Source organism: Fonsecaea monophora (assembly GCF_001642475.1).
Source record: "Fonsecaea monophora strain CBS 269.37 chromosome Unknown Scaff15, whole genome shotgun sequence".
Lineage (NCBI taxonomy): Eukaryota > Fungi > Ascomycota > Eurotiomycetes > Chaetothyriales > Herpotrichiellaceae > Fonsecaea > Fonsecaea monophora.
In genome coordinates this window covers 75,198-101,906 of record NW_019173946.1, presented here as the reverse complement: position 1 = coordinate 101,906, position 26,709 = coordinate 75,198, and the positions used below count along the sequence as shown (strand labels likewise).

The 26,709-nt window shown below is 52.6% G+C and overlaps 6 protein-coding genes across 6 annotated transcripts; 2 read left to right on the top strand and 4 right to left on the bottom strand.

Moving 5' to 3' along the window:
- Positions 1-98: 98 nt before the first annotated feature.
- Positions 99-3,895, top strand: AYO21_03135 (hypothetical protein; the record flags this gene model as incomplete). The annotated part of the gene is made up of 3 exons (XM_022653109.1): positions 99-2,531; positions 2,713-3,285; positions 3,362-3,895. 3 exons carry the CDS (start codon positions 99-101, stop codon positions 3,893-3,895), a joined length of 3,540 nt encoding a protein of 1,179 aa, XP_022514502.1.
- Positions 3,896-4,044: 149 nt separating this feature from the next.
- On the bottom strand, positions 4,045-6,319 carry AYO21_03134 (hypothetical protein; the record flags this gene model as incomplete). Its single annotated transcript, XM_022653108.1, has 5 exons — positions 4,045-4,543; positions 4,656-5,362; positions 5,432-5,724; positions 5,783-6,255; positions 6,315-6,319. The coding sequence occupies 5 exons, from the start codon at positions 6,317-6,319 to the stop codon at positions 4,045-4,047; spliced, it is 1,977 nt and encodes a 658-aa protein (XP_022514501.1).
- A 712-nt stretch (positions 6,320-7,031) lies between these two features.
- On the bottom strand, positions 7,032-8,938 carry AYO21_03133 (hypothetical protein; the record flags this gene model as incomplete). Its single annotated transcript, XM_022653107.1, has 2 exons — positions 7,032-8,298; positions 8,352-8,938. 2 exons carry the CDS (start codon positions 8,936-8,938, stop codon positions 7,032-7,034), a joined length of 1,854 nt encoding a protein of 617 aa, XP_022514500.1.
- Positions 8,939-9,574: 636 nt separating this feature from the next.
- Positions 9,575-15,043, top strand: AYO21_03132 (hypothetical protein; the record flags this gene model as incomplete). Its single annotated transcript, XM_022653106.1, has 4 exons — positions 9,575-9,764; positions 9,822-10,023; positions 10,080-10,548; positions 10,982-15,043. 4 exons carry the CDS (start codon positions 9,575-9,577, stop codon positions 15,041-15,043), a joined length of 4,923 nt encoding a protein of 1,640 aa, XP_022514499.1.
- Positions 15,044-16,641: 1,598 nt separating this feature from the next.
- AYO21_03131 (hypothetical protein) lies at positions 16,642-17,657 on the bottom strand (the record flags this gene model as incomplete). The annotated part of the gene is made up of 3 exons (XM_022653105.1): positions 16,642-16,738; positions 16,805-17,531; positions 17,588-17,657. The coding sequence occupies 3 exons, from the start codon at positions 17,655-17,657 to the stop codon at positions 16,642-16,644; spliced, it is 894 nt and encodes a 297-aa protein (XP_022514498.1).
- Positions 17,658-19,953: 2,296 nt separating this feature from the next.
- On the bottom strand, positions 19,954-24,423 carry AYO21_03130 (hypothetical protein; the record flags this gene model as incomplete). The annotated part of the gene is made up of 3 exons (XM_022653104.1): positions 19,954-22,828; positions 22,881-22,990; positions 23,038-24,423. 3 exons carry the CDS (start codon positions 24,421-24,423, stop codon positions 19,954-19,956), a joined length of 4,371 nt encoding a protein of 1,456 aa, XP_022514497.1.
- Between the last annotated feature and the right edge of the window lie 2,286 nt (positions 24,424-26,709).

Below are 26,709 nucleotides of genomic sequence, written 5' to 3'. Positions count from 1 at the left end.
TTGAGTCTGTCTACTTGTCAAAGTGTCTGAATGTCTGGATTCACTGATTGTCAGAGAGAGGAAAGATCGATCACTAGCACCATCCACACCCATTCCCAATGCCAGAAACATCTTCGCGTCGGTCTCGCGCCGCCCTTTATCTGAACACTGATGAAGATGCTGCGGTCGTGCTGCTCCGGGCTGCTCGTACCGAAGCCAACGCCTCAGAGTCAGCATTTCGAGCTCCCCGTGACAGTGAACTTTCCGCCATGCTGCTCTTTGAGGAGCACGCATCGCAGTGTGAGAGGTGTAAAGACCCCTATGGAACGTTTGAACGCAATGACGTCCTGTGTGACATCGGAACCGGCTACGCAATAAGCGTTGCAAACCTCCTCTATACTCAGGGGAGAAGACTCTTCCCTACAATCGATCACAAGAAAGGAAACAACGTCCAAGTCAAGGTTCCCACTGGGATGTACTCGGTCAACTTGCTCTTCAAGGCTATAGGTGAAGGAATGAAACTCGTGTCAACGCGAGCTACGTTGTATGGACATGGAACACCATACGTCGAGAAGACAGGCAAGGCTGACCCGTCGGAAAATCCAATCTCGTGGGCACAGCCCGGCAGACACCACGGCCCTCTGTTCGATGATAACGTGGTCGAAATACAACCTCATGACCCTCGAGCAGACACGAGAAACACATCATACAAAGATGACATGAAGCAACCTGAGACATCTTCCGCCGGCTTTGATCGACCAGATCAGAGAGAGCGACTATATACTCGAGGGATCGATCGAGATATCGCGTGTCTTTCTGGAGCCGATCATCTCAGGAGAACGCACAGAGAATATGCCGAATGGAGAAATCGTGCAGCGCTTGATCGTTCTGGGGCCAAACCCCCTTCTATACATCGACCCTCTGATATTCTATTCACAAACCAGGAGAGCACCAGAAGGCCCAAAACAGACCAGCTGCGGGAGCCCGTGGCTTTTGAGAGTAGTATATTCGAACCCGATCCTTTTGAACAAGATGACGACCCATATGGCGGATCGCCAGTCTTCTATTTTGGAAACCATGACCGATCGTCGAGCCACTTTCCCATACCGCGAATCATTTGTGCGACTCCTACCTCCTCATACTCAAGAAGCATAAACGAATCCGATATCGATGAAGCTGAATACCCATATAATCTATCGCCAGGACACTGTGAACGATCATCAACCGACCTGACCGCAGAAGCCCTGCGCAATCTGCAACAACAACTTAACGATCGTCCATATGCGACCACAAATAACTCTAGAGATCCTTCATCTGTAGGATCTCCCGATCTGTCTTCGACTTCAGAAGGTCGTCAAACCACTCTTCCGGGCGGATTGTCATTCACTTTCCCTGCCGACTCTGCAGGTGAAGATAGAGGTCTTCTGAGCGACTTGGAATTATATTCACTTCAGATACTGAATAATAGGCAGTCGGCTATGGAGAGGGGAACGACGAGCAATCCTTATACCGTTAGAATGAATGAGAATATGAAGAGCACTGCTACTTTTTCGGATTCTGGCTATGCCAGTGGGCGTGTCGAACAACCAGCCGAGGCGCCACCACAGACACAATATACATTGTCAGTGGCAGATGCTTTAGCCCCTGCGAACGATCCTATGGATGCCAAACGATTTGAGGCATCTCGAGAACTCTCCAAAATCACGGCTACTAACTTTGACGACATTATATCGGTAATCTCTGACGAAGATGATATTCATTCTCGAGCAGAAAGTCACAAATCCCGTCAAGTACTAGCTGCAGAGGACCAGATCCTGGCATTTTTTGCCCACCACAACGAGATTTTCCCCTTGTGTTCTGAACTGCTTCCACAAATGGGTCGACATCGATTTGTCAACAATTTCCGAAGGCTGCTCAAACCATACTATAAAGCTCAGCTCGGTTTAGCTAACATAAACATCGAAAAATCGACTACCTTCCTTCTCCGGAGCCGTTTTCTACGCGAACGTATCGCCAAATCTATCGCCGATAGGTTGGATCCTGAGGAGGAGATTCGACTCGAGGCTGAGAAGCACTTAGGGGACATCCAAGATCATACAGGAATGGTGCAACAATGGTTGGAGACACAAAAGGCATTTGCACTGAAGGACGACGTTGAGCATAATGAAGATGATCAGGTTGCGAGCCTTTCAGAGGATGACGATGACGACGATGAACACGACGACAGGTTTGAGGACGCCAACGTCAACGAGTACCATCACTTTCCACATATTGACAAAATGAAGAAGTTTCTCGAGAGCAGCGCTGGTTTTCGAAAGCTCCTCATAGATCTCAACATGCTACTCCTTCCCCAGCAGTATCGCTCAATTGCTCACTCACTTTTGGCTATTCCAACCGACTCCATCAAGGTGGCCGCAAGTTGCAATACAACAGTGTTGAACGCTCTCAAGATTAGAGTGGAAGAAGCCACCATGACTGAATGGAATTGGTGGCCATTGGAACCGAGTGTCCGCCCTCCTCTTCCTGGCTTTACGAGGCTTTCTTGGAAATGTGTAAGTCACTACTTGCTGTGTCGGATCTGCTATATCCGGTGTGTGGGGGATTTGGTGATCTTCAAGACTGTTCTCAATGTCATGGATGGTCAGAAACATTCTCCACCATTGTTTGCGCCGTATATTGCAGACCATTTGAGAATAGAACCGACGGGTGGGCCATTGAACTGACAGCCTGCAGTACTGCAATAGGAGCCTTTGGCACGACATACCTGAAGCTTACATCGCCAATTTCAACAATCTTCTCACTCTGAAGCGTCAGGATATATTTGGTTCGTCTATATGCGCCAGGGCTTTCTCGGCACAGGGCATTGGGCAACACGCAAAGAGAATGATCCCAGCGATCCACAGTCCCCCGCTCAAGACTTCACCATCCTCATCTGACACTTCCAGCAGTGTCAGACCGTCAGACGGGGGCTCGAGTACTAGCATACCGACATCTCCTGGCCAGTCGTCCTCGTCCTCGGCCTCTCAGTCACCCTCAAGACCATCCATCAGCAGCGGGCATACCACGAGCAGCGCCACAAGTATGACCAGCGTCATGAACTCCGTCAACATTCCCTCGCGTGATCGGTTTATTGTCTTTGGAGTCCACGGCAAACGGCGAACTCTCGACATAGTGCATATTAACACCACCAAGGATAACGATGACGTGAAGTTTTTGGACACACTTCTCACTTCTTATCGAGCTCTCAGGGGTCGAATGCGGCTCTGGTTCTCGATTTGGCAGCTGCACCACTGCGAATTTGTGAAGGTAGGTTTCACTTCTCAGGATTATATCCAATGTCTAGATCAGGCTATGTCTAACTGTCAATACGAACATGTCACAGTTCCAAAAGGTTCTGCCAGATCGTGTCGTGTCCGCCGGGCCTGATCTGCCCTCTTGTCCGATTGACTACAGCTACGACCCACGGCCTCCAGATCCACGGGCCCCCGCTCTTGACAAGCACGTGTGGGAGCTTGCTCTCCTTCGACCCTGCAGGGGCGCTACACTCGGCGTCAACCTCCAATTCTGTCTTTTGTCGTGGCTCCACGACTGCCTCCCCCCTCTTGGTGCCGGCTCAAATATTTACCTCCCCACGATCCCACAAAAACATAGCGAATGGCTCCTCAAAACACCCGGCATCGACTATGCCTGGGGCATCAAGGCGGTTGAGGAGCCGTACATCATCATCCTGATCATGTATCACGTCCTCATGCTTGCCGCCCCGTTCGGCTTCTGGGCCTGGTGGCTGGTGTTCGAGCACGCCCGGACTGGTCAGTGGGATCTGCAGGATGCCTCGATCCCCGTGTCCGTTTTTCTGGTCCTCTTGTCGCTCTTCTGGGCTGCCGCGAAGCCGTTGAAAGTGTTTGACACAAGATGAAAATCAAACATCTGACGAGGACACGGACTTGTCGTGTTGGGTGGTTGGAACCATGTACAACATCACTGTTTGACCGAGTGTGATGAAGTATATGTGTTCCTGTTCAGCTCTCCCTGCCCGACCATGACTACACTCTCACCTCACGTCTCTCACAACGCCCAAGCCTCTGGATCAAAGGGCGTCAAGTCCTCCTCCACCAGTCCCATGACGTACCGATTCCCCGAGAACCAATCTCCCAGCGCAGCCGGGTTGTTCGCCACTGGTATACCTGGGCCACCACTATCACCAGGATCGCTTCCTTCGACCGCATAATCCCCGCCCGCGTTGTGCGGCTGGGCAATGAACCCCAGCTGGGAGAGGTACAGGTCAAAGTCGTTGCCGAGCATGGTCGTGTCCTGGTGGTCGTCGCGCAGATTCTGGTGCTGGGTTTCGCGCTGACGCGCCTTGGCCTCGACGTACAGGGCGGCGATTTGGGACAGCACTTTGCAGAGGCGATGTAGTTTCTCGATGCCGGGCGACATGGACAGCACGGGCTGCAGGCTCGTGGTGAATTGCTCGAGGCGGTGGAGGTCGTCGGCCCCGGATGACGTCTCGATGATGTGGCAGAAGAGGACGATCAAAGGGGTGAAAGGGGCGTAGAGGATCGTCCTGGAGTCACGGGATGATCGATCAATCAACGAGTTATTTGTTGGTGGGCGGTCTTCGCTCAAAAAAGAAAAGGGGGCGGGGCCAAGAAAAAGAACAACGCGGCCTTACTTACCAGTGCAGATACCCGGCCTGTACGAACGGATTGTCCGAGGCATGTTTCATGCATTCGTCGTGACATTTGATTGCCGCTCTGGCCGCTTCGATGCATTCCGTGTTGAATGTGCTGGGAAAGCCCGGTTCACCTGGAATCGCGCGATAGACGAGGGTCAGAGAAGCCAGGTGGCTCACCTCTGCCGACTTGAGGAGCATGTCCAGCGACATGTGCCCCTCTTTGGCCCCGTCGTCCGATACATCTCCGTCTACGGTGCTGTTGCCCTGGTCAAACATCGTCGACAGGTCCACCAACTCTCTCCACACCTGTTTAATCTTTGCCACCAGGAGGCGCGCAGTCTCAATTCGTTGGCCCGGCTGCAGAGCCAGAGCCGCGGGGCTGTAGAGGTGCTGGTACGTCTCGCCCGGGGCACTTCCGGTCTTGATCCACAGATTGATGGCCTCGGTCCATGGCCCCGTTCGAGCGCCGGTATGAAAGCGGCGGGGCGTGGAGATGTCCCAGTCTTGCATGACAGAAGCGCGGCCAAAGCGCAGCGAGAGGCCCTTGTCCATCATGTAGCAGAACCAGAACAAGGCCAAGTTTGGGTTATCTGTCTCATTGTCCACGTCCCGGAGACGATGCCAGCCGAGTGTCTGGCAAATGTTGGCTGCGGCACTGTTCAGCTGCCACCCAAGCGAAAATTTCGAGACCTCGATCGAGTAGGTGACCTATTCCGCGGGTCAGAATAGTGAAGGTGGAAGAAAAGGGATCAAAGCATCGGGTTGACCGGTACTTACACCGAGCAGGAGTGCTTCGATTATCTCCTTGTTGCACGGCAGCAGGAGCGGCAAGTTGGCCAAGGCTGTCTCCAAGTTATCTCTGCACAGGTGGTGGTATTCGCGGTACTGTTGACTGTTGGGTTCGTGTGTGAATGACTTTTCTTGGAACAGGTAGTAGAGGCCGGCATTGGCGATGATGAAGACGGCGGAACTGTAGTCTTCGGTTGGGAAGAATACTTTCCGACAGGACTCAATGAAGGAATCAACCGTGATGAAGGAACAGTTGATCGCGAAGATCAGGGGCGGTTTGGCTGTTTCCCGTTAGGTCTGTCATACGCGAAAGATTGCCATCGAGTCTTGTTCACTAACCTTTGATCTCGCGCAATAACCTCAGCACAACATCTGTTGGCGGCAAGGGGAGTTGACTGAGGCCGCCCCTAGGTATTGGCTTCTGGTGGGTAAACGAACTCTCGTGCGAAACATCTTTCCGCCGCTGCATCTGAACCATCCTTCGTAAAGACTCCAATGCGGACTCGATATTCGGACTCAGATGACGGCCGAGAGGGGTATTCGTCACGGCCTTCTCCACGAATTCGCTGGCAAACGCTGTGTGGGCGACCATGGAAGAGCTGCCTTCAAACGTCTGGTCACTCTCTCCAAATGGTGGTCCTCCTGCGTATGCGGGAGCAGACTCGGTTATGCTAGGAGGTGTATAAGTTCGTGCGGGTGTGCTCATGTACCCCGAAGCAGAGCCATCGTCACGACTGAGAGATGTTGTAAGCTTGTGGAGCATCTCCTCGATTCCCCCCAGGCGATTCTCGAATTGGTCGATTTTCCGCTCACTGCATTTGCCATCAGCCCATGTGTTTTTTTTTTCCCAACAAGTAGTCGACAGTGGCACGCCATACTATTGGTGGGAGATCAACACCCTCTGCCTGGCCTGCCGGGGTTTCTGCCCTAGGCCGGCCGAGACACATTCCCTGTTTGCGATCCTGCAGTTGGAACATGGATTTTCCTTGTCACATCGTATCTAGACGCTGGGGTCAGAGTCAAGTCAATGAACTCCAAGCATGTATGGTGATACGACCTTCCTGGCACGACACTGCTCACACTGCCGATCGCAATGTTAGTATACTAAATAAAGTGTCCTGTGAGGGCAACATACAGCTCTTCGAATGACATCAGTTCGGTCTCTACTCGTGTCTTCATGCACCTCAGCCATGCGAGCGGGATTCGGGGTTGGTCGCATATGAGAAGAATGGCCCGTTATGGGATCACAAGTCTAGAAATTGAGCATCCCTTGTGACAGAGTTATAGAGGGAGGCTTTCCTGCATCAACCGGTGGCGATGAGCCAAGTGATGTGTCCGCGGACCCCGAGGCCGAAGGTCGACGGAAAGGGAAACCTCGCCCAGCCTCGCGTGACCCACTTTCCGGATCGAGGGGCGAGGCTGAGGCATCACCCATCCTACACGAATGCGAAAGCGGCACGAAGAGAAAGGATTTTGTTTTCGATTACCTCTACACCTTGATGAGGTGTTACGCTATAAAGTCTATGGGTTTTTTATTTCGTGTCGATGGGTTCTGTCCGGCCCCGATACACAGGCGACAAATCTTCAATCAACCCGTTGTCGTCGACCACTGCCGGTACGCATATCCCCCAGTCCCCGTGCGCTCCATTCCCACCCTGGTGCCCGTGGTCCCATCGTGCTCCTCGAAAAGCTCGTCCGTGTCCTCCACCGGGTCTTTCGCTCTGCCGCCCTCGAACCGATCCGCGACGAGACCGACAATGCTCAGGCGAGCCTGGATTTCCCGGACCTCGCCTCCCGACGTGCGCAGCGCGATGCCCGTCAGGATCAGCCCCAACAGCACGAATGCGAGGTTTGCAGAAAGCAGGCCGAAGAGTGGCGCCATGGGTAGGCGTGTCACGAGGAACGACGTTCGCTCTTGGGCGGCGACGGCCGATGCCCTTTGCACGGACTGTGCGCCGACGGCCAGGGCCGCCTTGCTGTAGGCGAGGGACATTTGGTCCGCCAGGTCTTGGGCGTCTTTCGCCGTGGAGGCGGCGATTGACGCCGCCGTTTGCAGGTTCGACTGCGCCACGTTCACGTAGGCCATGGGAGCGTGCCAGACGTTGGCAACGGAGCTGTTGCTCGGGGTGGTCACGAACCGCGTGATCGTTCCATTGACGGAGTCGTATTCAACGTCGTATACCGTGATGCTACACAGTAACACAAAGGCGATGCCCCCGTGCACCGGCGTGACGAGCTCGGGAATTTCCGTGTTGTTGTCATCATAGGCTGATTGGCCAGGGTTCATGACCAAGGCCGCCAGTCCGTAATAGTAAGGGTTCTGCACCCCTGATATGGTCGTGTTGGATTTCATGGTGTGGTTGGTGAAATACGCGTAGCGCCATCCGTTGGTGGTTCCTTGTAGGTCACCCGCGAAAGCGTCTGAGCACATGAACGGGGTAGATGCGCCGTACAGCGCAATCAGATTACATTTGCTCGAGACGGGTTTGCATTCAGTGCGCATTCCGTAGGTCGTGGCCGTGTAGTCCCGGCCAGCAACGCTGTCGGACGGTGGAACGCCGAGATATGTGTATGTCGGGTCGGGCCCGTTGTTGAAGACGGCGACCGTGTCGGAAATGTTGTTCAGCGTCTTCAAACTCTGATTGGGGTCGACGAGAAAGGTCTGGGTCGCCGCGGGGTTCACGTTGCACGCTCCTCTGATGTCGTATGCAGCTGAGAAAGAATTGTCCGACTGGAGACACGCTGGCTTCAGAGCCATGCTGTAGTTTGTCTCGCTGACCACCGGGTTGATTTGGACAAAGTTGACCGTCGACGTCGTAATATGGAGCCAAGTGTCTGCAAGAAAGACCAAAAAGCTGCGGCGGGTCAGCTCGCCATCCAATATCTGAACGCAGTGGACAGCCCGTACCCCAAGAATGTAGCAAGCACCATGAGAGACGCGCTGCCCGTCAAAAGCCTGGATTGAAATTGTCTTTGATTCTTCCAGCCAGTGAGATACTTGATCCAACTGTACAACGACCCATAGCCGCTATTTGCGAAGAACTTTAGGATCAGTGCAAACTGAAACGGCGTCGGCAGGTCCGGTTGCTGGTGTTGAACATCCTGCCAGTATTGCTTCGAGAGAGGGTACGAGCCCAGAGTCATGAGGAAACCTGCGAGGAGCGGTCCCAAGGTACTTGACCAGGATGCAATGAAGATCAACACGGTGGCACTCAGATCCACATAGTATATGCCGGGCTCGTCGACGATATCATCCGTATGCAGGCCGGAGGTTGCGGCTGGTTCGTGAGTGACGCGATAGTGGTAGACCAGTCCCAGGAGTAACGCGCTGAACGCAAGCATGGGCAGAGTCACAATGGAAAAGCTCAACCATATGTCCGTCCGTCGACCTGTCATGTGCTTTGGAAGCCGGTTCGTCGGCGACTGTGCAGTTTCGCGATCTGCTGTCCGGGCATATTTAGTCGGCGCCGTCGCCTGATTGACCCTGCGGTACATATTGTAGCAGATCGTTCAATATCAGTGAAAGGCGATGAGCAGTGAGCACCTTTGAGTTGAGCAGAGATTTCTACTACTCGGTACAAGGGTAGACTTGAAGTGAGGCTGTTGGGAAATTCCCAAGGTTTCAAGCTTTGCCTGACAGCCTCACCAGTTTGCGACCCCCAAAAACGCCTCGCCATGGCTCGGTCGTGCCAACAGGAGGGGCACCCCCCCTGCAAGCGAGACTGAATTCGGGAAGACAAGGCGCTGGTTCATCAAAAAAAGACGCAGGCAGCATCTTGGCGTTGACCGAACGCAGAGATCGAGACCCACGAGTGGAGAAATCTGGATGGTGATTGGGCCACAGGCGCTTCAGCTTCGACTGCACAAGGCTGAAAGTGGATTCAATGCCTCGGTTAGAGCATCATGGCTTGGTCTCGACCCGACAGAGCGACACCGGCCGAACTATCCTCTGTGTGACAAGGCATCCTCTTCCGCAGTGATGTGGGAGCTACGAGAAATGAGTAATCCACAGTCTCAGATCAGGCGGATCGCGCCGCCCAGTTTCTATTTCATCACCCCGACTCTGTGTATCTGCAATAAATATTCCACGGCTGTCAGTAAGGCTGAAGTCGGCACCTTGCTGCCTCAACCATGGCTCTCGAAGCACCTTTTCTGCCGCCGTGGCCTACTCAAACTGCTGTTCGCGGACTGTATGAGGAACTTCGAAGTCCACGCCCAGCCACGACTGCAGCGCCGTCGAGAGAACATGCCCTACAACAACGACAGGTACAGGCTTTAAGCAGCCTCACCTCAGTATGTGGATACATCAGCGCGAACGCTTGTGAGTGTTGTCAGCGAGCATGGTGTCTGAAATAAGCCACTAATCGTACCTGAACAGCCTATCCTGTCAGCTGCCGCAATGCCTACTGCGCATCTAATTACGTCTTCAATGCGGTCGGGTGTTGTTCGTCGTACCGGACGACGTCGATATCACAAGTCGTCTTGGACTCATGCCATTACAAGGTGGCTTGCATCGATGCAGATCAACCCGCGGGCTATTGTGACGAAAATTGTCAGTCCAATGACATGATACTGAAATGGTATGTATATGAGTAGTGGTCTCTCCGACGAGCTGACTGCTGACAACTACTACCAGTACGGAAGGCTCGTCGACGTACTGCAATACCTTCAAATATGCTCCCTATGATTACACTGGCTTTGCCTGTGGAACCTACTTTGGGAGTTACAATGTTGAGCAAGGCACTACGACGAAGGGGGTGGCGAGCCATCCAGAATGGGTGACGACAACATGGTCGCCTGAGGCCTTCGAGACCGATCCGATAGCCATAAGCACCATGACCAATGCGCCTCCTCGCATTTCGCAGAGCTCCAACGAACTAGGACACCACGTCGGTGAGATTATGGCTGGTGTGGTCGGTGCAGTGTTCGGCCTTATTATCATCATCTCGCTCATAATGTTTTTCTGCCTCCGTAAGCGATCGCGAACGCATGGACCAGTCAGATTGAATACGAGGCAGGAATATGGGCAGCCTCTGATGCAGAATCATGAAGCACAACCGAGTCCGGGACAGCTCCCTCAGGCATATTACCCAGAGGTCGAGGCTGTAAGGCTGTAGGATCATTTGGGGAGGCGGGAGCCAGGCACCAACAAGGCTCGCGGTAGACAAGGCTGTCCAATAATATGCCGAGTTGCTTCGGCCGGAGTTACTCATTGTTCCGTCCACTTCCGCTTTGTCTGCCCCGCAATGTCAATGGCACGCGCGTCGGATTTGGACCTGCATGAACCCTTTGACGCGAAAAAGTCCGTGATTCATTGTCTAAATTCGTTGACGCCAAACGTCCATATGCAGGGTCCATGGTCAGATTCATGGCATGGTGGATTAATGCACATATATGGCGACAGATAGTCTATTGAGTATCGACTTTGCAAATCTTAAAGCGGACATTCTCGCGCCGTTGGAGGTAACTAATTTCGACCCCGGCCCACGCGTTCGCCTGGGCTCTGTCGCAAGCCGCAAGCCGCTAATCGTGTCATAGTCGGGCCAGGAACAGCCAGATTCAGAACACACCCTGCACACAACAGTTCAGATCTCGGCAGAGAGTGTCGTTCAACTTACCCTTCATGATACTGAATCAGCCTCTGTGCCACAACTCCCCAGCACTGTCCCCGAGTCTCAGTTGATCCTCACAAATGCCGAAAGTCAACTGCAATTCCTTCCACCTGCGCCCGTGTCGAACAAAGCAGAAGCCACCTCACAGAAGATGACCAGTCAAGGGAGCGATGCTCCGACTCAAGAACTGTCTCCTTCGGACTATGAGCCTCTTCTCAATCGCAGCCGAAGCGCTAGACAACTGCAAGACCCAGAGTACGGCCTTGAGCTGGACCAAGGCTTTGAAGAAGAGACTGGAGCAACACTGCATGAGGGCGATGAAGGTCACATTGATCTGATCTCAAGTTTGGCATCGCAGAAGGAGCCAGGGAGCGAGGGAGAGGACGAACATTCAGGCTCCCCACCAATAGACTTCTCTCCTTCCAAGTCCCCTCGCGCTCTTACCCAGTTTCCGGAATCGCAGCGGTTCAAGACGCCAGCCACTGTTGGTAGAAAGAGAAGATACAATGGAGATGTTGTTGACAGCCCCGAGTTGCCTCGCAACCCATTATTGCGAGGTGGTGAAGCTCAAGCTCAGGTCATGGGCCTCAGCCAGGCATTTGCTGCAACTCAGGCTAACACTTCGCCCTTCGTCGGCAACCCTAATGGAGATCTGCCCTCTGACCGTCCTTCGCCGAACATCGAGCTCCAGCCCCGTCCGATGACCGCTGCGACTTCATCACCTTTGCGACCCATGTCCGACTTTAAACGAGCCTCGACAGAACCGGCTTCTCGCTATGTCTCTATACAGCAGTCCCAGGCCCTACGAGAACAGGCTCGTCGAAGACAACTGGAAATGCTGAACGAGGACGAAGATTCCGATCGTGATAGTTTTGAAGATGATGCGGATAGTTTCCTGGACAGAGAGCGGAGACGGCGTGAGCGTGATCGAAAAATACAGGCCCAGCTATCGTCAATATCAAAGCAATCTATGCGAAGTGTCTCCCTCTCCAAGTCGTCTCCCATACCTAGACCGATACGATCTCCCCCATCGAGGACTCCGGCTCTGGACCAACCCAGAAATCAAAGCGACTCGAGCCCAATCAAGCGCAATCGATACATCTCAGCCCACGAGAGTGAGGAAGAAACGGAGCAGGAAGACAATACCTCCGTTGTCGTGACACGCTCGAGCCAGCCGATAGAGCTGGTCGATGACGAAGACAAGGAGAATTTCTCCGATAGAGCAAGCCAGATACCTGAAACAACCGCTAGACTTCACCGCATTATGAGTGACATTCCTACTCACGTACAAGATAGCCCCTTGCTCAGACATGGCCTCGAGACTCACAGTCACCTGATTGCTTTCAACGGCTCACAATTGTTTGCGGTGGCAGATTCGCAGCCTGAACGACCCACGAGGCAACGTCAGACAACTACGCAAGTTCCCAGATCTTCTGCTACTGACGGAGTGCTTGATTTTGTTCCACAGTCTCCTGCCCTATCAGCCGGGGGACCTTTCAGTACAAATCAGAAGGACACGGCTTCGGCGTTGCCTCTGAACCCCTCGAGCGCGGTAGCAGATGAACCTCTGTCGCCCGATGAGGAACCATCCGCCATTGTAGTTGACCACGCTGGATTGAGCTCAACCCCGCGGACACTTCAACCAGCAACCAGCACAGTTCCCGAGACTAGCTCCAACGAGCAACAGATTCAAAGCGAGAGACAGTCCGAGCCCAAACCTCAGTCCAGGGATACTGAGAGTAATGACGCGTTTGACACAGCACCGACTCACAAGCAAACCTCAACCGTAGCCTTTGAAGAACCTGCCGCAACCGAATTAAGTAGTCCTCCTATTGTGACGACGTCTCCTGGGAAGCGACGGTTGCGCATGGCAGAGATTGCTGCAGAACCATCACCTCTCAGGTCCCAGGTCAGCTTCAACGCAATTGAGGCGCTGCAGCTGGACGCGGACTTCCAGAATCCTTCCCCAAAGAGGAGCAACTTTGAAGAATCAAGGGGTGCGGCTTTGTCTCCTGTCGGCCGAGCAAGTGGTAGACAACAGAGAAACATTGCCAACAACACAAATAAGGCTTCTAGCCCGTCGAGTGATCAGAATGAGTTGGACCACCCAGAACCAGAATCAGGAGACGGCCGATCGGAACAATCTGTACGAGCTGTGTCACCTGTCTCGACGTACTCGCGGAGGGAAAGAAGGCCAACGGCAAAGGTATTGAGCGCTTCTAGTACACGGCCTCGACATATGAATTCTACAGCTCGGGCATCGGCGTGGGACCTTCAGGACTCGCCACCACAGAAGGCAGTCCCTCTCATCAAGTCTTCGACAGGGGTGAAAAGGAAAGCAAGAGACGCCGGTGCACTAGAAGAGGGCCACAGCACATTAAACAAGAAGCTGAAGGTAGTGAAGATCCCTGCACCGGATCCTCCCTTGCCCGATCGTATCGAAGGTCAACAAAACACGCCCGATCCTCTCCGCTTGCATCGATCTGCAAATTTGAGTGCTGCCCTGACACCACCAGCCGACGTTGAGGCGGCAGATGATTCAAGTGAACGGAACATTGCACCAAATATGGTATTTGCATGTTTCATTGGCAAGACCCGTGCCTATCACCCTGCCATTTGTCTTGGGCGTCCGAACTCCGCCTCGAGCCGATTTCTGATTCAGTGGGAAGGATACGAACCCGATGAAGTCGACGAGTTCGGGGTGCGGAGTTTGGACCTGCGTATTGGTGACCAGGTCAAGATAGATATGCGAGGCTTTCCCAAGGTTTCTCATATTATTCGAGGTTTCGACGACAAGATTGTGCAAGGCAACGGTCCCACCAACGGGACTGTGGTGACCGATATCCGTGGCTACCAGACGATCCTAGTTGCTCCAAAGCAAGCGAAAAGGTTGCTGACAGAAGCATCAGCGGAGACTGTGAAGAAGGTACCCGTCTCGGCGGTATACCTGGACAGTATCATGTGGGGACAGATGAAAGATCGGATTTACGAGTATAAGCCTGCGGTCCACGCAGTGCTTTCATCCGGAATCTCCACGCCCCTGAATCGAGCTTCTACACCCAGCACGCCTTCATCGCGGACTCGTCGAGGCATAACTGGAACGGGATCTTTCGCTGCACAAATCACCGAGCCCACAAAAGGTCTACTCAGTAAGATGGCGTTCGCAATTTCATACGATGACAGCAGCCGGAGGGGATATCTCGTGGATCTGGTGCAAACCCATGGTGGCATCGTCCTGCGGGAGTCCTTCCTCGATCTCTTTGAACCGGACTCGATGCAATTGAAAGACGAATTTTCTGGCTTTTCGTTCGCTGCTCTTCTTACTGACCGCCATTCTCGAAAAGAAAAATACCTTCAGGCTTTAGCTCTGGGACTCCCTTGCCTCAGTGGGAGATGGATCGAAGTTTGCGTCGAATCTGATCAGGTTGTCGATTGGGCAAGCTACCTTCTCCCCGCTGGAGAAAGTGCTGAGCTCGAAGGCGCGACAAAGTCGCGCATTCTGCCTTTCTCGGCAAGCGCAGATGGTTTAAGAGTCATAGATATCATCGGCCTAAGACCGAAAATCTTCAGGGAATCTCAAGTCATTGTCGTGATGGGCAAGGGTAAAGCTGAGGTCAAGCGGCGTCCATACCTCTCACTCGTGCGCGCCCTGGATCCGGCCAAAGTCGAGCTGGAGACTGATCTGACGGCCGCGAAAATGAGACTGGAAGCTACTTTGGACGAGTGCGAAACGCCAAAATATATCTTCGTGGACGATCGAGAAGTTGAAGCCGCGCAGGTCGCCTTCCTGACTCCTTCGTCGAGCAAGAGGGTGAGTCAACCTCAGCGCGGTCGCAAGCGAGGCAAGCGACAACATGAATATGCTCAGGAAGACGACGACGACCGAAATGCAACCCCGGAAACGAGCCACCCCGGCATCAAGATCAAAGTAATGTGCAACGAGGATATCGTGCAGAGTCTAATCTTGGGGAAGCTGCGCATTGGATAAGAGCTTCAGTTACACACATACACATACATACACACACACACACCCACACCTCTTGGATCCACGTGTGTATTTACGCAATGATCTAGGAAGTTTTCTAAAGAGATTCAGAGAGTGGACCACCAGGACCATATGAAGGGCAGTTGAATGGTACATAACAGTGCATGGCAGTGCAGTGAGTGTGAGTGTTCAACTTGGTATACTGCCTAGACACAACGGGGTACACCACGGCGAGACCTATTTTAACTGCACTTTAGAACATAATATCAAGAGAAAAAAGTATTCCCCAATAACCAACCGGACCCATGTGCCAGGTAGGAATCCTATACACGTTACTTAAATCCAAGATGGCTTTACGCCTAATGCCGCCCTTCTTGACCAGAGAATAATGTGACGTGGCGTTGCTCAGTGAATACCGCAAGGCCTTTTACCGAGTAGAGACATCTATCTCTGCTTGTATACACACCGATCTGTAAAAGAGGTATATGGAAAATGGAGAATGGAAAATGGAAAAAGGCAACGGCAATTACAGTGACGAAAACGACGGCGACGATGACGATGATAATAATCTCCATTGCATTTGCCTGGTGGTGTGCGACAGCGAGGCCGCAAGCACCAAGTACCCGAGCAGAGAGAGCTATGCTACTGAGTTTTGTGTGTATGGGTGTGTTGTTTTTTTTTTTGTTTTTGGTTGAACCCTTCAACCCTCGTGTCCGCGACAAAAATCGAACTGCCTCCCTTTTCCTTGAACCGTTTCTTGGTTGGTGGATGAGACGAGTGTAAACATGGACGTGCCATTCGGACAGAACAACAGTAGTTCAATGCAATCAGAGCTCCCTGGCTGGCACGCCATCCCTTTTTGCGGCCCTTGAAGTTGACTATTTTCATTTTGAACACTCAGCGATCGTCCCACCTTCTCCCGGTTGTCTGCTGGTCTCTCTCGTGTGACAAACAGAAATGCGGCGAATGACCGAAAAACGGAGAGATGTATCATGAAACATTGGCGAACGTGGATTGAAGTCGAGTGTTTCCGCAGGTTGGGAGAAGACAAAGCAAAATGCAAAAGGTCGTGGCTGGAAAATCAGCTGGCCGTCCACAGTAAGGCCAATCGCAGGAATCAAGAGCATATAGTGGCGTGGAATAATGCTGATCAAAACGAAGTCTGACATCCCAAGTAGAGGCAAACCCGCGGTTTAACTTCGCAGACGAATGCTGAGCGTTTGTACCGACAATCGTCATGGTGGTTCGGTCGGAGAATGGATGCTGGCGTATTTGTGAACGATACAACTCCAAAAAGAAATGAGACCTCCATCCGGCGCTCAACACATTAGCAAGTATTGAGACCTGGCGGAGATCATATGAGAAAATGCTCCTTTCTTCTCTACCCACCCAGCCCTCTGCGCACTCGCATACTGTCTGGCTGGTGTCAGTGCTAATGCCGAGTGCCCCTTTCCATGCGTCTTTTGTCTTTTGATCCGGTTTAGTGAAATCCGTCCGAGTATAAAGGTCTTTTCATGCCTGAAGGATCGATTGGAATGATGGCGAAGACACCGTTTTCAAAAAGGGCTGAAAAGGTGCACCAGGCATAGCGAAAGGACACTCTAGCGGGTGCCATTAACCGATCGCTCTGGCAGATCTTTTGGCATCGCAGCTGGAACGGGCGGTTCCTCATCTTCCATATCCAACTCCTCGGGGTGTCTGTATGTCATTATTAGCAACACCAGTCTAGAAGAAGAAAAGAGATCCAGGAAGTCACCAACTTACCCAAGTAGATTCTTGATGTCCTTCATCTCATAATGCTTCTTCCTCCTCTCCTCAAATTGGCGGTGTTTCTCCTGCTCCTCACGAGTGGGCATGCCAACTTGTTCCTGCAGCCCATCTGCATCACTCCCGTCACTGACACTAACATGCTTTTCTTTACTTGATTCCCTCGAAAGATTGTTCGAACCCCTGACAATTCTTTCTTCCTCTAGCGCTGCTGTGGATCGCGGAGAAAGCTCCTCTTCAGGCTCGCCGAGCTCCAGACCAGGGATCTCGCTTTCTCGATGTTTTTTATTCGGCTTCGGAGCCTTTGCCATTTCGACTTCATCGACGTTGACAAAGCGAGGGTCGATAGCCACATCTTCCTCGTCATCGTCTTCCATCATGGCGTCTCCATATTGATAGGGTGTCTTTGGTTCGGTGATCTTCATGCGTCCGCCTGATTCCTGCTCAGCCAGATAGAGGTTTGCTTCGTCCCACTTCAGACGCATCTTTTCCGGGTCGTCTTCATGGTTTGCGGCCAACGCGGCCGAGTGACGGCGCGACGCGGATGCCCGTCTAGCGGCGGACGACGAGCGGCGAGGACCGGCATTTTGAAGGGTGTTCTGAAGTACAAGTTCTCTCTCTTCCTTTGGGTCGAGGGGCATATGCGGAGGTAGGTGGAATTCCTCTTTTGAGGGCGAGCCCGGATGGCCGCTGGAAGATGAAAAGGATGGATTCTTCAATATTCCTGCATTAGGGGGTTAGTGATGAGGACTCCCTGAGCAGAAGACGCTGATAACTCACCCTTCGGCCTAATATTACCGGAACCCGGCTGGTGCAAGGGAGGTGGGGAGTGACGGACTTCGACTGTCATGGTGGGCGAGATTGTACTTTAAGTTTCAGCGTCGGGATGATGAAGTTGCAGACGTGAAATTCCGCGTCGTCCGTATTCAAGGGATGAGAGGCTGTGATCGTAAAACGGCCAAGTTTGAATTCTGCGGAGGGATGTGGAATAGAACCGAAAGAGGACTCGTTTGACGATCGGAGTTGGAGGCGGAGAGTCAGGCGGATCTTGGTCAGGAGAGTGACCGGCGAGGATTTGTGTGAGAGGAAGGATATGAACCGAAAGGAGAGACAAGAGTTGTGTTTCCCTGGGATCGGACAATGGGTTATGGTGGTTGCAGTGGAGAATCAAAACTGGAGATTGAGGCCTGTGGATACAACCAAGTAGAAGTAGTTGGAGAAAGACACGCAGGCCGGATATCAGTTGCACGGTGATATGGGAAGGTGGTGATTAGGACGACGAGGCGATGATCATCCTCTGGATGGTCGACGAGGGAATTCTTGGATATTTGTCCCAGTTGCTTGGTTGTAAGTCAGTTGAGTGAAAAGAGAGCATGTGCAGGGAGGGGTGCGTGATGTGTGACGGGCAGCAGATGGAGAGTCGAGGGACTGGAGTGGCAGTTACGTAGAATTAAGAGTGGATCAAATGACGGAGTGTTTTTGGTGGGGGGCAACGGGAGGCTTTGGGTGGCGGCAGCTAGACTTTGCTGGAACAGCACGACCAGTTGTCCCAGTGAGCCGGATAGCCTACCGTCATTACAAACGGGAATCCCGAGGCTTGGGATCTTGGCATCCGACGTCACAGGCACCAAGCCCCGTCACCCCCCTGGGTTGTGTGTGTTCGGCTGCGCTCACTACTTCAACCACTACTACCACCACTGAATCATCATGCATCATTCAGACATTCAGCTACTGCTTCATCTCAACTTTCTCTCCATACGACTCGGTATCTCCTCACGCGCTCGGCCTTTTTTACCCCCCCTCCCTCATACAGAAATCCTCCGTTGATCCATTCCAATGAGAATGACAGAAGCTGCGTTTTCCGTACACGACCTCTTCCTACCGTGGTCTGCAATTGGGGCGAAGAGAAAAATTCTGTCGCCTTGATTCCCCGGGCTCTTTCTTTTTTGCAAATCTCTTGCATTGGCTTATCTCGTGTCTTGCTCCCTGCGGCGACTCGTGGTCATCATCAGGGTCAAGGTTGCCCTTTAGCCGCATGAAACGAAATGAACTCCTCCAGTCAAAGGCACGAACTCGCGCTAAGCTACTGTACTCATGACTTGGTGTTTGCGCACCTCACTCCATCGCCTCGGGGCGTACAGCTGTTCCTTTCCGCTCTCCCTTCATGCGGTGTCCCCGGTCAGCTTGCGGAATGCTCTGGACGGTCTCTAGGGTGTCAGCGATGAACTGGCATGTCTTCAATAAGAGGCCAAGGTCTGGATCTCTCCCCGTCGTTTCTCCGTTGCCTTTGCCTACTCTCTTTAGGCTGAGCTGCATTTCCTTCCTGCTGTGCAACCGCAAATCCTCCTTCCCCGATGCATGTGCCTGAATTCCTAGAGCTGCTGAAATCTCTGTCCTTCCCCTCGCGCCCTCATGATTCGTCCACGAGGACAATGCGTCCTCCCTGATCGCCTGACTTCCTCACTAAAGTCCCCCGAGCAGCATCTCTGACTGGCCAAGGCAAATTGTGGGCGTAGTGAACTTTCAGGGCGACCCAGGATATGTCGACCCTTTGACCTAGTTCATCATTGCCCCACTCGGTACGGAGGTACATGGAATCCACGGCTCACGGCTACTGCAATGCCTCTATCGGGCGAAAAACAAGAGTTGGACAACGGACCCAGAAAATTTCTACCCAACTGCACAGTTCTGTTGGTGCATTTTCACCAGTAACTAGCTCACACATGGCAACCGCATTGCCCATCATCTGTCCATCCATTCAACGCAAGAGCGAGATGTAAGGCTTCAAAGACCTCCCTGACCGCCTGAGAGTGTTGATCTGGTCCTGCCGGGCGCTGATGTCGACCGGTTCATATCCTCCAACAGAATTTAAAACTCGCCAAATAGCAGTCTGCCACCCGTAGCACAAGTACACGTGTATCGCTTGAGTTGCTACACTCACAGAAACAAGGCCATGCACGAACCAAACAAAAAAAGGGAGTGCCTGAATAGCCCGAAAAACTTCCAATAAAACCAATTCGCATGTCTCCAGAGAACCCCATGTTGGCAGCAAAAGACATCCAAGCCACCCCAGTAAAAAAAAAAGCCCGTTAAGCCTTCTGCTTAGGGCGGGCCAAAGAAGTTGTGATAATAAAAACAGTGTCACCTCATCGAATTGAACGGCCGGCCTCGCGCTCCTCCAGTTTGGTCTGCGCGACAGTATCCCCATTTTTGGCAGCCTCCTGCATCCAGTGCAGGGCAAGGCACAGCGCCTGACTGTTACGGCGCCATCCCTCTTCCTCCTCCTCTTCTTTCCACCTCATTTCACGCTTGAAAATCTCCGAGGACAAGGCAAGTGGGAGACTGACGATTGGAGGCACGTCCGGATGGGTGAGATATAGACTTGCCAGCTCTCGTTGTGCAATTGGGTTGCCTTCTTGCGCGCCGATGATCCAGTACTCCATCGCCCTGAGGATCGACAGCTCCCGGCGACCACCACTTGATACGTTTCTTTTGATCGCGTCCTTGGCAACAATTCGGTCTGCCACATCGACCATGCCGCGACACACCTCGTCTTTCCAGGCCAACGCTGCCAATCCTACGTGGAGGAATGCAGGGCCCAGCTCCATATCGTCTAGTGTTTCCGAAGACACAAATGCGGCAATGTATTGCAGATCCCGAAAGATTGTCTTTGGCCGAAGAACAAAGAGAAGGTCCTTCAGAAACTGGACAGTGGCACTCTCACCTGCAGAGTTCTGAGCCACGCCTCGACTTTGGGGTTTGCCCTGACGGTGTTGTCGTTTTAGATTTTGTGATAGCACGTTTGGGTCGAGGCTGCGTCGTCGTGTCGGGTCCTGGGAGTCGACATCTTGCGCCGCCGAGTTAGCTTTCTGAATGGCTTCTTGGTGGTTCCGCTGAAAAGCCTGTGACAATAATCGAAAATCGCGAATGGCCCGGAGTTTCAGAATGGGATCCGTGTGATCCCTCACTCGGCCGAGGACGTCGTCAAATGCTGTCAGATATGGGAAGCTTCCTGCGGTCAGCTCACCATTGCTATTGGTAAGCAGTTTTTCCAGTGACCCTGTGGTAGTGATCGAATGATTCCTGGCCGGCGAGTACGGCAGCGGGGCTGCACTCTGAGATCGCGTTTTCTGTTTTCTTGGGCTTCCTGAATGGGAGGTGTTCATCGGGCCTCCAGTCCCTGATTGAGCAGGGAGCAGCTGAGCTAGCACAGTACGCTGCAGTAGCCGTTCAAGAATGCCCGGGGTCTGCCACGCTGCGTTCATCCATGTGTCGCTTTCACTTCCACAGCTCCACACAGGGCATCCGAGATCCGAGAGCAACAGTGAGGTTAGGTCTTGTCGCAGGCTCTCCAAAAAGCTCGCCTTTTCTTGGCCACGATCGATGGGTCGGCTTAGGGCGACATCCTCGAATGTCGAAGCTGGCCTGGACTGTACAGAGGCCGAGGTGACTGACCTCGAGTTTGATTGGGCCGGTGACCAGAAGGTGCTCTCCAGAGTCGTGGACGTGGTCGCTCGCCCTGGTGAGCTGATGAACGACGCCATGTCACTACCTAAAACGTCCCTTCCAAGTCCGCTCGAGCCACCATAGATCGATGTTCTTGAGCCCAAGAATGCTGTGCGTATTGGAAAAGAAGTGGATGAAAGCGGCTCACTCATCACACTTGGGGGCCTAGTGCTCGGATAGCCTCCGAAAACTGCATGAATGTCGTACAGAGATTTCTCCCTTGCGAACAGTTCGCTGGCCCAAAGAACCGGACTATCAGCCAAGGTCTCCCCGACCAGTTTTCGGGTGACCAGCTTAACCTCCATGCAGAATCGGTGGATTCTCTCTTCGCCTCGACAGAAGTTTTCCACGTGATTCCGCTCGAGCCACTTTCTCGTTTTCTCAATCTGTGGATCAGACAGTTTTCGAGGTCCACCATGTTCCACTGGTGCTTTTAGGATCGTCATGGTATCAAGTCTAGGTTGATCAAAGATGGATGAGGCTGATGTCGCAGAAGTGCCCGGCCGGCTCGGCTCCAGTGAGACGTTTGGTTGCTGAGCCGAAGCAAACTTCTGAAGGGGTGGCAGTGCCATGTTGTTCAGCGCAACCGTGATATTTCTTGCATTGTCGTAAACATTGGAGGTCAGTACGTTACTTTCATACCACAGCTTCATCCGAAGTTTATCAAGCCAACCAGAGGCCTTGGATAGATCTTCTCTTGCGAGAGTGTAAGAAGCTGCGAGCGCCGCCACTTCCTGTTCCATCTGCAGACATTCATCCTCAAGCTCCTGTCGACATCTCTTCAATTTCTGAGTTAATGGTCCAAGCACCTTTGTATCGTCACCCGTTAGGACTGTGAGTGGATAACAGATCCGCAAGTATTTAAGTGCATCGTGCCAGTACATCGAAGTAATGCTGTCAGTCTTTATATGAGACGTATTCGCTTGGGCGGCAAACATTTCGGTGAGGCTGAGGTTGCCGATCCCTTTAGTCGGTATCTGGTCGGCGATTTGGCGATTACGTAGGACGGTGGGTTGGTCTGCCAGGCGAAGGGCAGCGTCCTCTGCTGGATCAAGTTCACCTAGACCTTCTATCCTCGTTGACCCGTTGGTCAACAATCCTGTTGATGCTGTCAATATCTTCCCTGTCTCCGAAACTAGTAACAATGCCCAATTTTCTTGCCGTGGATGCACGTTCTTCGACGAGTGGCCAGGCTCGATAACATCTAGTATACGTCTGCACAGACGTTCAAATTTGGAACTGGCTCGGGAATATTGCATGTTGAAGGTCGTCTGTGAGGAGCTCAAGAATGGCCCAAACGGACTCGAGGTATGGAGAACCTGCGGTCTCAGCTTCTCCAGAAGGTGAGCAATATCCGCTGCGCAGATTGAGATGTAGGACGAGCCACTGGGCTCGGCAATGGTGCTCGAAAGCGTTTCAGACCGATACGGATTGGAACACTGGGTATCTGCAGAGATTCGGCCGATAATACCGTTTACACAGTTTTGAATATCTTGATCGACCTGTTGTGCAGCCCTGCGTGAGATATTAGTGTGCTTCCTCTTTGCAACAAAACGTGAAATTTTACATTGGGTTGAAGGTCTCGGTGGCACGAGCAACTGCTCGATCCCAAAGCCTATGAAGCAAATGAAACCTAGCCCGGCCGTTGATGTGGAATTGAAGGAGCATTTTTTCATCCTGCCTTGCTGTCAGCTGAGAAAACAGAAAGTTTACAAGCACAGTACCTCTGGAAAAGAGATGGCGACGCGCAGGAAATCTTGTAAGAACCACCTAAAGAAGAATTGACCGCGAAAAGCACTCTGGCTCTCCACTGTGCGAAGCCTCCCAATGATCGCTCGACCCAAGCATAGTGCGCCTGTGGGTATGCCGCCATCACAACACAAGATTTGGAAAAGCTCTTTGACTTCTGCATCAAAGAAGGCCTGTGCTTGAGGAGTGTTAGACGGATCGAAGGACCCGATGTCCATCCGAGAACCCGTGGTAGCGCTCTCCAGAGAGTTATATAGGAAGGCACCTCGCTGTAGACTGCCCATCAAGAAGATTTCCAGGCGGTCTTTGATCTGCCATTCGTACAAGTGTGCAAATGCAGACAGAACCTCGCCAATGATCGCATCGAATGTCGGCCCCGACTCTAGCAGCAAAGTGGCGCAAATTGTTGACCATGTGGAAAAGCGCAGTTGGCTTTCTTTATTCAGAACGTCCTGGGTAGAGCCATACACATTGTGAATGAGAAAAGCTAACGGATTCGACCGCTCAAAAGATGTTGCGTAATCTTCAAGCTCTTTGGAATATGCCTTACTCCGAATCAATTGTGTTTCATCCTCAAAGTCCTTATAAGTGGATCTAGGACGTCTGCGCTGCGATTCGCGACCACGGTTTTGTGACAGTGATGCGAGGACCGACTCAGGGAGCTTTTTGAATTTTGGCGATGTCGAGAGACCCTTGACCTGTTCGGAGTTCATTGCCTTGAATCTCTCGATAAGAAAACGAGGATTACTTCTCAAGGTTTGTACGAGTTCCAGACAGTCCTCCTGGATAGCAGGTGATAGCCTCGCAAAAAAGGAATCCTTGATGGGCGTTTTGAAGGTCACGGTAGAGGTGGAATCAGAGGCATGAATCTCGTAATACCACTGTGAATGGCAGAGGTTGACCAGATCCTGCATGTGTTGATATACCCTGGTGAAACCGCTCGGATCCGACTGTTGAGAAATCTGGACCAAGCCATCATGCACCCATGAGCCTACGCGCTGTAAACGGCCAGAGAGGGCTATAGCGTTTCGTAAGCGGTCCCGTTGGTGGTAGAGCATTCGCTTCCGGTACTCATGGTGTCGATGTAGACGAAGTTGTTTTGCAAAGTCGTCGAAATGCACACGCATGTGGGCAAAAGGGATCTCCCGACTTGGTAAGCCGAGTGATGGGCTTCCACCATCTTCACCGTCTCTTGCAACACTGTGCGCCTTTGAAGTAGTCCTCAACATCGATGTGGCTGTGTCCTGCTCCCGGAGGCGTCTAGACGGAGAAACATGGTTAAAGGTAGCTTCCTTCGAGGAAGAGCTGCCGAAGCGCGGAGAACCCGTCGAGGTAGGTTCTGAAGGTTCGGGTCTAGACATAGGTTCGGCATCGTCTTGAGCATTGTTATCGGGCGCTTGGGATGGCAAACGAGAAGGAACAGCTGTCGCCGCACAGGGTGAGCAGGTTGGAATACGGCCGGAGTTTGGGAAGAGGAGCTTGGAAACCGACCTTGAGCGTGCTGGCCCCAGCCCTTACCCTGGGCTTGGGCTTGACCTTCCACGACACCAGAGACCCCAGGTAGTTCTGTCATACGCTGGCCAATTCCATTACAGCGGAGGGCGCAGGCCGACGGCAGCAGGAACAGCGAATGCTGGGGCTACGGCGAAAGGCGGCGTAGAGGGCAAAATGAGGGATGTTCGCGAAACAGGGCGAGGTGAGGCGTGGGAGTGAGTGCAAGCGGGATTCCGTCTTTGGTCAGAGTGTTGAGTCGAGGATCGGCTTGTGACTCGCAGTCGCAGCGTGTGATGTGATGTGATTTGATTCAGCGGTCAGGCGTCGCCGCACAGAGGATTGATTGTCCGAACTACGGGGAGAAATATCTCCTCCTCTTTTGCTTGTTCCTCCTCCACCTCGTCTCAGGTTGGTTCTCTTGTGGTGCTTGTTCGTGGCTTGAATGGCGGAGAGGCGCGGTTCAATAACCCAATGCAAGGGTGCAGAGTACAACGTACCGTAGAGTGACCAAGGTTCCCAAGTTCAATAGTCACTGCAGGGCAATAATGCGGGGGAGGTTTTTCGGTCGCTCGCTTGCAAGTAAAGTACCCAACTTCGCCAATACGGGCACCTTTGGGATTCCCAGCGGTTTCAAATCACCTGCAACACGAGGTCTGGACGCAGAGATCCACGAAAAAGGCCGTGAAAGCCACAGGACATTTTTTTCATTATGGCGCATCAATCTATCAGGAAAGACTTTTGGGGGTCTTTTTGATCGGCTACCAACGACTACAACTAGAGGGGACCAGAAGAACAACGCACACAATTTCTCAGAGTACAGCGCAACACTGCAACATGAGGGATGACTTGCAGGCCCTGACGACGTTGCCAACGAATGCATATCCAGCTGCATTAGCCCAAACTAACCAGGCTGCTTGACATAAGCTCAGTGTCCTCTCGAACCACTCGTCGCTCCTCAATATGCTTCTTCTAAAGCTCAGAGATGCGCTCCGGGCCGATGGTACTAAAGACCACCTCGACAAACCGGCGGTCGCGCAAAGGAGACTTTCTGAACCGCGGATCTCCCCCGGCTCGCCAACGATGTGGCAAAACGCGCAACAGCCATGAGCGAGGGGTGTGGCGAGAACAAGAGATGGGAGGCGATACGACTATTGAGTACATTCTCCTGTGATCCACCGCCTCAGCCTCTGCGCGGTACCTAATGAAGTGGCTGAAAAGGCGGCCAATGTGCCCCCAGTTGATAGACGCGCATGGACGACGCGACAGTAGTACACCGATATTTGTACGGTGTTGGCCACTTGAAAGATGAAAGGACCCTGGCAATTTTTCCCATCAAAAATTGAAGTCCGGCGGTCCATCACTACTCGATTGGTACTTTTCGACGCACCCTCAGTGGTACTGCAAACATGCTGCAGAACATGGCCGTTTTTCGTTTGTCCTTCCACCGGCCTCGCAGAAACGGCCACGTCAAACCTTGGGATAACGATGACTGGACCGCAAACGAGCTGCTAAGGGGCTAAACGATCTTTGAACCCGAAGATCCTTCCGCCATGTGTCGCTTTGCAGGCTCACCGACCGAGCCACTTGGATGCAGCCCCCCTGCAATGCCCCACGGCCCACGGATGATGCGCTGGCATTGCATGCTGCTTCTGAATCCTGTCTCGTTCTACCCACTCACCTTTCGAACTTTCGCTCTAGAAACACGGGTGCGTCTGTTCCAGGTACCGATCTCCGACCCCGAGTTACTCGCCACTGTGGGATGGTATTGGCGGTTCAGCTGAGTGAAAGAACCAAAGTTTGGGCTGCTTGGGCTGCTTTGCTTGGGCTCGTTTCGACCAGTGCTGGTTTCAGATACATGGCTTTCCACTCAGCTGGACTGATACATTCTGCATACCATTTGAAATTCCCCCTTGCGAGGGCAAAGTAGTATTATACTGAACAACATTTCCTTTGAGAGGCAATGCAATTTTGCTTCTGCACTCAACGCTGCGGTAGTGGAAGGATCGAGTGATCGGAAAAAGGGTGGACCGCCAGAGACTCTGCTGACACCTTGTCTCAGACACGCAAATTGACTCCCCGTGACCCCCCAGAGGGCGACATCTGCAGTTTGACCACTTTGGAGATTCCCCAACTGTGTGTGGTTGATATGCTTT